The sequence below is a fragment of the Anabrus simplex genome, chromosome 1, assembly GCF_040414725.1.
Source record: "Anabrus simplex isolate iqAnaSimp1 chromosome 1, ASM4041472v1, whole genome shotgun sequence".
Classification (NCBI taxonomy): Eukaryota; Metazoa; Arthropoda; class Insecta; order Orthoptera; family Tettigoniidae; genus Anabrus; species Anabrus simplex.
The window spans coordinates 1163672447-1163685297 of NC_090265.1; the positions used below are offsets into that span (position 1 = coordinate 1163672447).

The 12851-nt window shown below is 37.5% G+C and overlaps 1 protein-coding gene across 1 annotated transcript in view; it reads right to left on the reverse strand.

Moving 5' to 3' along the window:
- Positions 1-12851, reverse strand: part of udt (protein undicht) — a 105258-nt gene that overhangs the window by 67476 nt on the left and 24931 nt on the right. Inside the window, exons 6-8 of the mRNA XM_067150940.2 lie at positions 12616-12832; positions 647-801; positions 324-563 (exon numbers count right to left, since the gene is read on the reverse strand). Coding sequence (XP_067007041.1) covers positions 324-563; positions 647-801; positions 12616-12832 — 612 coding nt within the window. The remainder of the gene's footprint in view (positions 1-323; positions 564-646; positions 802-12615; positions 12833-12851) is intronic.

Sequence of the window (12851 nt, forward strand, 5' to 3'; positions counted from 1 at the left end):
TGTGAATTGCCGTGAGTAGTGGGGAGGAAAAGCGCGCATTATACAGGCTAGCGACGGAGTGTCATTGCACCAGCCGTGCCGTGCTCTGAGTGGTGCTGCGGAACGAGCTAAAAAAAGACTCTGTATTTAACAAAGGCACATACAACCAATTCTTTTTTCAAAAAGTCCTGTCCTAAAATTAGGGTGGGGGGTTATTCAATGGCGGGGATTATTCATGTATATATAATATTTACAAAATTGAGATTTTGCTGCATACTTTTTCAATTACTTTTATGTGGAAGAGGAAAAAAACTATCTATTAAAAATACAACATATTATCTTACTGTAGATGTCTACAGGCCGACCCAAGTGGTCCACGCTCAAGCAGTATGTTTCATCAATGGCCACCTCTTTCTGGTCCGTATCACAGACGGAGAAGTCCGAGATATTCTCCTTACAATAGGTGAAGGGACGTGGAGACAATGTCACACCACCCAGGATGCGAGTTTCAAACGGTACTTCACCTCGCTGAGTAAAATTAAATTTGCCAGCAACTGGACAACGAACTGGCACAGGATTTTTGGCTGTAGAGAAAGAGAGCAATGATCAGTCCAATATCAGATACATTGCAGTTACAAAACTTCCTTTCATTCTCAACACTACTCACCCAGAAATAAACTGTAGCTCCATGCTGCCTTAGTCTTAAATTGTACCCATGAACACACTGTATGAAAATTGTCTTTTATTACAGCAACACCTCGACGATAGCGAATTATATTGTGATGCTGAGGTACAAAGTCGAAGCACACATAATCCTTCTGGCTAAAAATTTAAGGCAAATAACCATGAATACATTTTTCTCCAGAGCCATTTTGAATAGTTCTTAAACTTAACAATGATTTGCATTCTTAAATGTTATTGTCCATTACAGAATGATAATAATTAACAATAATGACTTCACAACATGTTTTGAGGTAAACAAGTACTCCAACAAGGTGGTAATAATAATACCATCTTTTCTCGCATAAGTAACACCCCTGCATAATTACGCCCTCCAATTCTTTAGGTTCAAAGTGGGGAAGGAAAAAGTTTGCATATTTGATACAACCACTTTCTTACTGATTTATCACACTGTTTCAGATGCATTTCAAAATAAAGATGTCAAGTAGCAGCCTTCCTATTAAAAAACTTGATCCAGTAATCAGGAGATAGTGGGTTCGAGCCCCACTGTCGGCAGCCCTGAAGATGGTTTTCTGTGGTTTCCCATTTTCACACCAGGCAAATGCCAGGGCTGTACCTTAATTAAGGTCACGGCCCCTTCCTTCCACTTCCTAGGCCTTTCCTATCCCATCGTCGCCACAAGACATATCTGTGTCAGTGCGACGTAAAGCAAAAAAAAAAAAAAAAAAACTTGACATTCCAAAAACAGCACAACTTCCTGTTACCACCCATTAGGAAATACCACTTGCCACTGCACTACTAAAGTTCAGTGAGTGAATCAGCGCGGACCTGACTAGTGGCGCTCTATTCCAGTCTGGTACAGACACCAAAACACATGCGATAGGGCAGCAGGCCGGAAGTATTCAGTGTCCGTGTGCAATCTGTACTACTAACGAAAACAGAAAATGTCACTTCAAGTGACCAATAAGTCTCGCACAGCATTTTGCAGCCAAAAAATGGCCAAATTTCTGCAACTAGAGCAGGATCTACAGAAATATGTGATTTCATTATGCAATAATGGAGATGCTGTTTCCCGTTGTTACCGAGGTAATTCTTTAGCCTTCTCTATTTACGTTTTAGGACTGGCAATTGCTGTGGAAATTAGTGTCACATCATGTCTATGTTTCAAACTAGTTTTCTACTACTATTTCTAAGTTACTGGAGGTCATACTCCTAACTTATTATTTCTAACTTGCCTAATACGCTCATTCTTATTTTAATACGGGAGCTGTCTATTGTGTTTCTCGTTATTATGTGCCAGACACCGCTGAACTGGTATCTGCCTTCTGCGCAGGCGAGCGCAACCTCTAGCCAATCAGAGCTAGCGAGGATTGTTAAGTAACGGATCTCTCTGTCTGACTTGAAGAAACTATGAGTCGTTTGGAAGCTATAATGGCGAGTGCAAGCATGTTTTATTGTGGCTCTAGGCTAGCCCTCAGTGTTTTTTTTTTTTTGCAATTTGCTTTACGTCGCACCGACACAGATAGGTCTTACGGCGACGATGGACAGGAAAGGGCTAGGAGTTGGAAGGAAGCAGCCGTGGCCTTAATTAAGGTACAGCCCCAGCATTTGCCTGGTGTGAAAATGGAAAACCACGGAAAACCATCTTCAGGGCTGCCGACAGTGGGATACGAACCAGCCCTCAGTGTAACCATGGATTACGGCTAATCAAGTTGGTGAGAGGATGTTGTTCATCCTCAAGGAAACATTGGTTTCCACTTGATATTTTTTGTTTCCTTCTAGTGGATTAAGTACGACTGCAGCGGATAATTTTTTGTATGTAACAACGTGTGACTCCAACATCGAAATCTACATCGGAACTGTAAGTTACCTTTTCCACATCAATGTTTTCATCATCAAAGGCTCTGTGAGTTCACGTAAAAATACCTCTCCGAAAGTTTTCTGAACTTTAAGTGGTCCTTTGGAAATCGTCTGATTCTTCAAATTAATGTAAACTTTAAAAAGAAAGAAAAGAACATTTCGGTCTATTGGTAATTCTCCTACTGAAGCATGGGTTTCTCATTTGTAATTTTCAAAACGCTTACTCCCAAATTTCGGTTATTGTTATTATTTAATGTTTAAAGTAATGTTCTCGGGAGTAACGTGCTGATACTGTTATGTGGCTGATGAAAAGCAGCAGAGATTTATGTAACGCCTGAAAGAGTTCCCTCAAGCGTTTATTTCTAGTTTTCGCTCCCTTATGGATTTTTTTAATTTTTTTTATTATCCTTTCTCTTAATTTTATCTTATTTATTGGAGATTAGTTATTCTTGATTCTCTTTTGTTCATTCACAAATTCCATTATTGTGGGATTTCTGGGATTGTGCCTTGTAATTTTGCCTGCACCGGTAACCATGGTGATTTTTATTAATTTGATGATTGTTGATTATTGAATGACTTCATGTTGGGGGACGATTTTTCTTTTGGGGATGAATTCTGTATTATGTGCTATAATTTGGTTGTACTTTGATTCTTTTCCAATGTTTTAAAAACCATTTCCCTTAATCTCTGATTATTTTTCATCCTACTTTGGATGTTGTTTTCTTAGCCTATTTCTGGCTCATGATTGAATTCTTTTGAAATCTTTGACGCTTGTGAAAGCTCCTGGTATGAAACTTGATCCTTCTTAAGTATATCTAAATCCTTGTAGTGTACCTGCTAAATTTTTTGGAGGAAAGTAGTTGAGATTGAATGTCAGTAATTTAACATTAGCCATACTTAAAATACCAGATTATTTTTATTGATTTAACTTAAATGACGGCCGTCTTTGAAATATTTGAGTTAACTGTTAATTTTTTTCTTCTTCCTAGTAATCTAAGTTTATTATGTTGCAGCTCACTGAGCCTGATTTAATAGTATTGTTCTTTCCAAGTTGTTAAACCGTTTCTAATACTTTAAAATTAAAACTTTTGAAACTCAGTATCTGATTGGTCTTTCTTATGAAATGTAACCAAATAAATCTATTGTTTGAAAGATGTCATGGAAAATGTTTTCAAAGACTAAAGCTGCAGAGAGAGAATTTGAAAAGAAGCACCCTGAGATAAAATTCTTATAGCCTGTATAGAAGTATCTTTAAAGATTCAATCTGTCCTTTGGGCATCCACAAGGGGATACATGCACTCAATGCGAACGCTTTGTAAGAATTAGAAGTACATCTTTAAATGAAAGAGGAAAAAGGATTACAAGTAGCAGAACTCCTGGTTCACAAGAGGAGGGCAAATAAACTTCGTTCCAAAATGAAAGATATTAAATAAAAATGCATTAATGATAATACAGTTGCAGCAAGAACATCTAACTTCATACAGGATTTACACCTGCCACAAATTCCTCTACAAGATACGTTCTATGTGAAATGACAGCTAATGTGTTCAATCTGACATCAATAGGTTCTGACAAGACAACATTTTACACTTATCATGAAGGCCAAGGGCAGAAAGATCCAAATGAAGTTGTATCGTTTATTCTAGACTTCATTAATCGAGAAATTCCTGATACAGTTAAGCACCTTCATGTTTTCCCAGACTCTCGCAGCGGGCAAAATTGTAACCTTATTGTAATATGATTTTTCTTAGTTTTGGTATTTATGGGAAGATTTGAAACTCAAAGTTAATATTCTCCAAAGTGAGGATTTTATTTACCTAATGACAGATAATTTTTGTTGGCGAAAAAGAATTGTAAGACGAAGTGAAAAGATTTACATTCTTAAAAAATATACTGAAATCTACCAAAAAAGACAAGAAATTTACAGTTAAGATTGAAGAATAGTTATTATCAATTTCAAAACTTGGTGGCCATTGTCACTCAAGAAAAACTGTCTTCCAGTGGAATCAAGTGGTCATAGAGTACTTTGAGATATTTCTTGATTCCTTATTTTACTCATTTCACATACGCAAGAGACAAACTATTACACTGTTGAAGCTCGATCCTTCATAGATCATATGGTGGTACAAATTTTCAAACTTGGAACCAGTAATTCAAATACTGTAACTCTTCCTACATAATTACATCAATTTACATGTAAAATAATCCTCCTATTTGATACATTGTAACATTACACCTATAAAGATTATATATCTACATTAATCATGGTTAATACGGAATTAAATTTATACTATGCAATCTTCCTACACAGTTGACATAACCAGAAGGATGACTGCCCACTGACCAAGAGAAAGACAGATAATGCTGTACATTCCAGCAAAACATAAGTCATTTTTACAGTGAGATTTTCAACTGGTCCACAAATACAGAAGAGAATGACTAGTAAAATAATTTTAGGTCAAATAATGTAAATTAGTGGATTTGAATAAATTACTGTGTGAAAAATTAAAAGTAATTTCCTATTATCTGGAACATCATGATAGCAAATAACCTTAATCTACGTCAAAACACTGAAAACCAGTCATCATCATCATCATCACCATCATTATCAATTCCCTATTTCCAGCTAACACCAGGTGGAGGCAAGTATGGTTCCTTTCCACTTCATCCTGTTTTTCCAACAATCCTCATCTAAAACTGTGTTCCAGTCCAGATTCCGTTGTCCTATGCTGTTCTTCACAGATTTCATCCATCGTAATCTTGGTCTCCCACGTCCTCTCTTCCCTCTCATCTGTCTTTCCATTGCTTGTCTTGGCATTTCATTTCAGCTGCCTGTACTATATTCTTAACTAAGTCAGTGTCCACGTAAGTAATAGGTAAGTAATATCCTTTGTATATTACTTCTTTAACCGACCCCGCGGTGTAGGGGTAGCGTGCCTGCCTCTCTCCCAGAGGCCACAGGTTCGATTTCCGACCAGGTCAGGGTAGTTCGAGGTGCACACAGCCTACCTGAGATAGCAACCCCGGTCTAGAAACCCATGAATAATGGCTGAGAGGATTTATCGCGTACTGACCGCATGACACCTGCAGGCCTTCGGGCTGAGCAGCGGTCACTTGGTAGGGCATGACCCTTCGGGACTGCTGACCCGTGGAGTTTGGTTTTATAATACTATTTTGGCCTTTATTGGTACATCTTTATTCCATATTGATCTCCGTACCTGGTGGTAAAAGGCTCTTTTCAGGGGTACTGTTCTATTTATCTCCATATCCAGTCTTCCATTTTCTGTTTGTTCACATCACAAGTATTTGAAATGTTCTACTATTCTGGTATAATTTTTTAAGGTAAGCTAACGCGCAACGATCATATCAATACAATAACAAAGAATGCACACTGAATGCTAGGAGTTTTTATAAGAAATTTGAGACTTTTTTTTTTTTGCTAGTGGCTTTACGTCGTGACCTTTTACCCAGCCCTCAGTACTGAATAAATTACATGTTACCTTAATAAGGAGGATATTGGGATATTCTGTAATAATTTGGAGCCCGTATACAAAGCAACAAGTGAATGATATTGAAATTGCACAAAACAAGTTCCTGCGTTTTCTTTACTTCAAAACTTATCATACACTGACCCAGTTATTGTGGAATATATTTCAATTTCCTTCATTGAAAACCAGACAGTCCTTAATTACTATAAAAATACTAAAAAAATTGTGATAGAACAGTAGGTTAGGTTGTTTTTAACATGTTTTAAACCTACTTCTCTCCCAAAAAAACCTATATTGGTCTGAGTTACAACATATTAAACAATCACTTTGTTAATGATCTCCTCTGCCTATATTAATAGGCCTAGCAACAACCGTGAATATTTCTTAAATAAAGTAAACTCATTTCCTCATCCCGAGGTGTGAAGCTATTTTTTAGACAGGCCCCCAGTGGAAGGAAGTTGCATGTAACATTTTTACCGCAAATGAGCCTTTCTGGCATTCGTAAATCTCTGGCAATACAGTACCGGGAATCAAACTCAGGCTCCCGAGAATGCCAGCTGATTGTGCTAACCATTACACTGGCGGACATTCTCAACTACAAAACGCAGACATATATACATGACTGATGCGAGCTTGCAATGCGCGGGTCGGACACGAAACTACAGTATTCACCTACTTGTGCAACGTCATCAGAGCTGCAGTAGGCCTACGGTACGGAGGCAGACATTTCTTAACTACGAAACACAGATGTACCTGTATGACTCCAACGTGTGTTTTCATTGCGTGGGTCGTACGGATGAAACTATTTACATATTTGTGTGATGTCATCAGAGCTGTATAAGGCTTGTACCCACTTCGAAGCAGAATCGTTGTTCTTCTATGACAAATTACATTGGGGGGTCTTGTATGTGGGATTTTTTAATTTATTTTCTTCGTCTCGAAAAACCAAAGGGGTCTAATACACAAGTAAATATCTCGAAACTCTGTTTTTTAACATGTGCTGTTTTAGAAAAAAATATTCAAATAATGAATGTAGTAGTCTTCCACGGTCACTTTAATAACTCGTGGAATTTTTTCTGCACTTATCACAGCTGCTATCGACTGTTACCTTCAGCACCTGTGTTTGGCCTGCTGACAGGTATGAAATGTTTTGAATATTGTTTTCAACAGACTGAAATTTTTTAAGTGACATTAACCAAGTTGACATTGAAAAGTATGGCTTCCTTCTTTTAAAAGAAAAGGGATGTGTTCACTGGGCAAATAATAATAATAATAATAATAATAATAATAATAATAATAATAATAATAATAATAATGATAATAATAATAATAATAATAATGATAATAATAATAATAATAATGGTGGTATGGCCCCAGCTACCATTGTGTAGACATTTTAATTTGATGCCATTTAGGCTGTCTACATGTCAATTTCAACATTCCATTTTACTCTGCCAGACAGCAAAGAAATGAATTTTGTTGGGCAAAGTATGGGCGAATTTTTTTTAATGTTGTCAGGTTAACATCAAATAATACACAAGAAATCTTTTATGTTTGAGAACTTCATTGTCAAAAATTCATACTAACAATACTCAAGCACAATTAAGAGAGTTCGCACCTTTCAATTTTTTTTTCTTTTTTGCCTTGATCAAGAAAAACCCACTTAATTAGTCAAGTACATTTTTCGTCCCTCACAAGACATCTTCAGTATGATATATAAATTATACAGTAAAACCTCAATGCATCATTTTTCACGGGCGAGGGGGAAAATGACGACGGATGCGGGAAAACGATAAATGCGGGCAATATAAAAAATAGGGGGAAAACAAAATAATAAAATACGGGTACTGTATTTGGACAATTTTTGTTATGTAAATATATTATTGTTATTATAAAAACAACAATAATGGCATGTGGCCTCCACAGCCAGGTACAGGTCTTTCGAGTAGTTGCGTGATGGGCGATCTAAGCGCATATGAAAATGCGACCCTACCTACAGTTCATAACATTCATATTTGTACATCCCGCGTAGCAGATATACAATGATTGTATAATGTCTATATACATATAATCAATGCATGAGATGTGGATACGTTATTGCACAAGGTATTAATTATGGGATGTTAGTGACTAAAAGCCTGGGTATATAATTGTAAATGAATGGGAGGGCAATATGTTGTGTAGTGGCCTATTTGCTTGCAACAGTCTTGTTTGTACATGCGAGGTAATGACCAGGAAATTCTGAAGGTAAATAAACATTGTGCACATACCGCCAGACTGCATGGCCTATGGCACATGTACAGACAACAAGTGCCCTTGTGTACACGATGGGTAAGGGCAAAGAGTTAAGCAATGATTTACAACAAATTATCGTTAACCTAGCACTTAAATGCTATTCCCTTATACAAATTGGACGAGAAGTAAATAAACCGCACTCTACAGTGAATTATGTGTTTACTAAATTTTGGTACAATTGTACAACAAAGAATTTGCCAAGAAGCACTAATAAAGAAGGAACTAAATAACAGACAAGAGTGTTTCATTTGTAAACAAGTGAGGCAACAACCGAATATGAGAGCTCCAGAAATCTGACAGTTAACAGCAACGCTGTTTAGAAAGAACATTTCCAAACCAAACCACCAATGATTGTCTCTATTACTGCTCAAGATATTTCACTTTTATTTTATTATACATTATTCAAGCCGGACACACTGTATATAAAAGCCAAATACCATTCACTGATCACTATATCTCCAGATCTAAAAGACCTAGAAAGCTGAAACATAGATTCATTTTTTTGACCTAGAAGTGGACTCCAAAAGTTTGTATGTCTGTTTGTCCAACCCTTGTCCCATTTCTCTATGGGGTCGGGTATGAGGTGTGACCAATCTGTCACAGCAGGTTTTTATGATCAGATGCCTTTCCTGACGCCAATCTCATCAGAGTAGTTAATGAGATGAAATGAATGACATGATATATGCTGGTAGGATGGGAGAGGGTGAAACCTGGTGCTGGCACATAGTCTACTTCTGTCAAATAGCACCAAAGGTTCTGCTCAAGGCTTAACGTCCCCATCCAATGGACGAATCACTATAAACAGTGTCATGTGCCCTCACTCCATATGAGCACTGCGGAGAAGTTTGGAATTTAATCCGGGCTTTTGGCATGCAATCTAGTGATTAGAAATTGTATACCACCACCTCTCCAAACCTGCCGGCCAACATTCTGATGGTGAATATTTTTCGTCCAACGGGACTCGAACTGGCTGACTACAGTGTCAAACCATTTATACTTCAATGCCTTAACGATCATGGCCACCAGGCAGACTGAAGTGGACTAAGAAAGAATTTTTCAGAATTCTTCTTCTGTTCTAGACTTCGGCCCTTTGCCCAACAGCATAGGCTACCAGTGCTCACAGTGCTAGAGAGCAGATGTTGACAGACGCACGATCAAGGCAATCTGAAGAATTACAACTTCCGGTTGGGCAGACTGCACAAGACATGCAGAAAGATTGTAGATATTATTCTGTGAGAGAACTGCAGCAAGCTCACTGTCGGTAGTCTCATGGACAGCAATAGACAGCTTTTATTTGTCATACACTTTTCTTTTCTTTTATATCTGTCTTTAAATCTGAATACTCTTCCTCTCATGGGGGAGGGGGGTAGAAAAACATCCACAGTATCCGCTGCCTGTCGTGAGAGGCTTTTTTTTTTTTCTTTTGCTTTATGTTGCACCGACACAGATAGGTCTTATGGCGGCAATTGGACAGCAGAGGCCTAGGAATGGGAAGTGGCCGTGGCCTTAATTAAAGTACAGTCCCAGCATTTGCCTGGTGTGAAAATGGGAAACCACGGAAAACCATCTTCAGGGCTGCCGACAATGGGGTTCGAACCCACTATCTCCCAGATGCGAGCTGACAGCTGCACGCTCCCGACCACATGGTCAACTCGTCCGGTGTGGTTAAGTGTAAGAAAGGACGAGGAACCCTAACTTTGCCACAATAAAGTCCCTTTTAATAATAGTAATGATTCTGGGGCGATATTGTTCTATATGGGCAAGCACATCCACTCCTTGGAGCATGATATCATGACCAGGTGTTAAAGCATGATCAACAACAGCTGATTTATCAGTTTGGTTAAGTCTGATACACCTATTAAGCTCCTTAATGTGAATACATATCGTTCACGAAGTCTGCTCGATATAAACGTTGCCAGAAGAGTTCCCTGTGCCATTGAATATGATTTCCAACCCATGAGAGTGACGGTGTGATGTACGAAAGACTGATTGTCCCATTCTTCCTTGAAAGTGGCATCATGGGGAAAACCTACCTAACGTTTCTGAGGGGAAAAGACATCCCATAACTTCAGTGGAGACAGAACTTTGATGAACTGTGGTGGCAGTAAGATAGTGCCCCACCACACTTTGTAACATTGTTCGGGTGTCCTCGCATATAAAATTCTGTAATGCTACCAAAAATCTCAAATTACGATGTTTTCTTTCTGCAACTGGCTTTACGTCGCACCGATACAGATAGGTCTTATGGCGACAACGGGACAGGAAAGGGCTAGGAGTGAGGGTTCGAACCCACTATCACCCGGATGCAAACTCACAGCTGCGCGCCCCTAACTGCACAGCAGAACACAAAATTAATAACAGTTCCACAATTTTAGTTCAATTAAATGACTTGCATATAAAATTTACATTGGAAGCTGAAAACAATCTTAAACTAAATTAGCTACACCTTACAGTGACAGGAAAAAATGAATACTTATCTTATAAAATCAACAGGAAACTGACCCAAAGCCTTAACATCATACCACACAGAGATTTAAAAAAAAGCCACATTGTACAGTATGATTAATATTACAGCCTACAATATCCCTTTGCCACAAGAAGATCCAAGTAAAGATATGAACATTATTTACAAAATAGCTACTTTTTGCTATTTGCTTTAAGTTGCACCGACACAGATAGGTCTTATGGCGAGGATGGGATAGGAAAACCCTAGGAATGGGAAGGAAACGGCCATGGCCTTAATTAAGTACAGCCCCACCATTTGCCGGGTGTGAAAATGGGAAATCACGGAAAAGCATCTTCATGGCTGCCGACAGTGGGATTCGAACCCACTATCTCCCGGATGCAAGCTCACAGCTGCGTGCTCCTAACCGCACAGCCAACTCGCCCGGTTTACAAAATAGCAACTAGTAATGGATACACTAATGATTACATCGATAAAATAATTAACAAAATAAAAAATAAACCTCAAACAACTTATAAAACAATTTGGCCACCTTTACCTTTAATAACGACAATATTTTCCAAATAACTAATATTTGAAGAAGAAACACAATTTTAAAATAGCACTCCGTACAAATAACACTAGCAGTCAATTACTGTAAGATACAATCATCACAGCATTACACATTATAACAATAGATATACAAACTCAGGGATCTACAAGCTCAAATGTTCTCAATGTAAAACAACATATATCGAACAAACTGGAAGAAATTTTCTAATGTATTACCAAGAACACACAAATGCCAAAAATATAACAGAGTACATATGAGCAATTTTCAACATACCTTGACTACAAAACAAGATCTAACAATTTTACGTACAGTAAAAAATGGCGTCCTAATGAACATTTTAGAAACAATCTACATAGAAATAGATCAAAATAAAATCCTAACTTTAATATAAATGAAATGACAAAAAACAAACATATTATTAGAAGATATTTAAAAGATAACAACTTCACACTAAAATAATTATTTTCTCCTTACCTTTTTAGACTCCCAATAACATAAATTAACAAGCCACATTGGCAGACTCAAGAGCATACTTCTGTATTGCACTCAAATTGCAGTCGAGAGGAGTTTCCCCAAACAGGTTAAAAAAATCTCTTTTTAATATCTACATCAAAAACACAACCAGATGGCTTATTGAAGATTTTTAACCACAAATCATAATTTAAGGCATTAAAATACCACAATATAGTATTTTACCATGAAGAGGAGGAGAAGAAAAAAAAGTGACACACGAATGTTTTAGGAACTTTTTAAAATTTTTCCACTTTATATTTTAAATTTGTCTAATGATTTTTTTTAGATATAGTTCATAGTCCAAGCTGAAGATGTCCCGTAAAGAGGGTCGAAACTTGTGCTCGACTAATTGTTTTTTTTCGTGATAAGGCACAAAGAAAATAAATGTAATGACAAATGGGAACTCTCTCAATTACAATTGATCTTTTACATGTCGACATCATGGAATGGCGAAAGAATTTTCTTTTCACTCCAAACATCCTATAATTTTTGTTAGGTCTGAACCGCAATCTTGGAAAGTAGGCCAGTGCACTACCACTGATCTACAATAAAAACTGTAGTGAATTGTTGTCATTCATTGTTAATGATAAATAATCCTGATCAACCTTGTTCCCTTTAATATTGGCATTATGAATGTTTCCACGACAGTTTATCATTGTTCAGTTAAATCTCCGTAATTTTTCTCCTTTCTGACTAATTCACTTGGAAGTTTGTTTACTGTATCCATCATCACACATAACTTTTCTTTCTGGTAAAATACATAGTGAACATTACCAACTCACCATCCATCCACAGTAAGTCGAGCCATCATATAGCGGGTATCACGCTGTTCTCGGCAGACATATATGGTTTTGCGGAAACGACCTTCATCAGGATACCATGTTTCTATAATATGGGTCTCATTAATGAAGATATCAGCATCAATGTTGGCAGTATTAATCCAGTCTCCAGAAAAGTTCTGTGGTAATCGGCAACCAGGTTCTACAACCTCAGCCTTCACTGTAGCCAAAGAATAAAT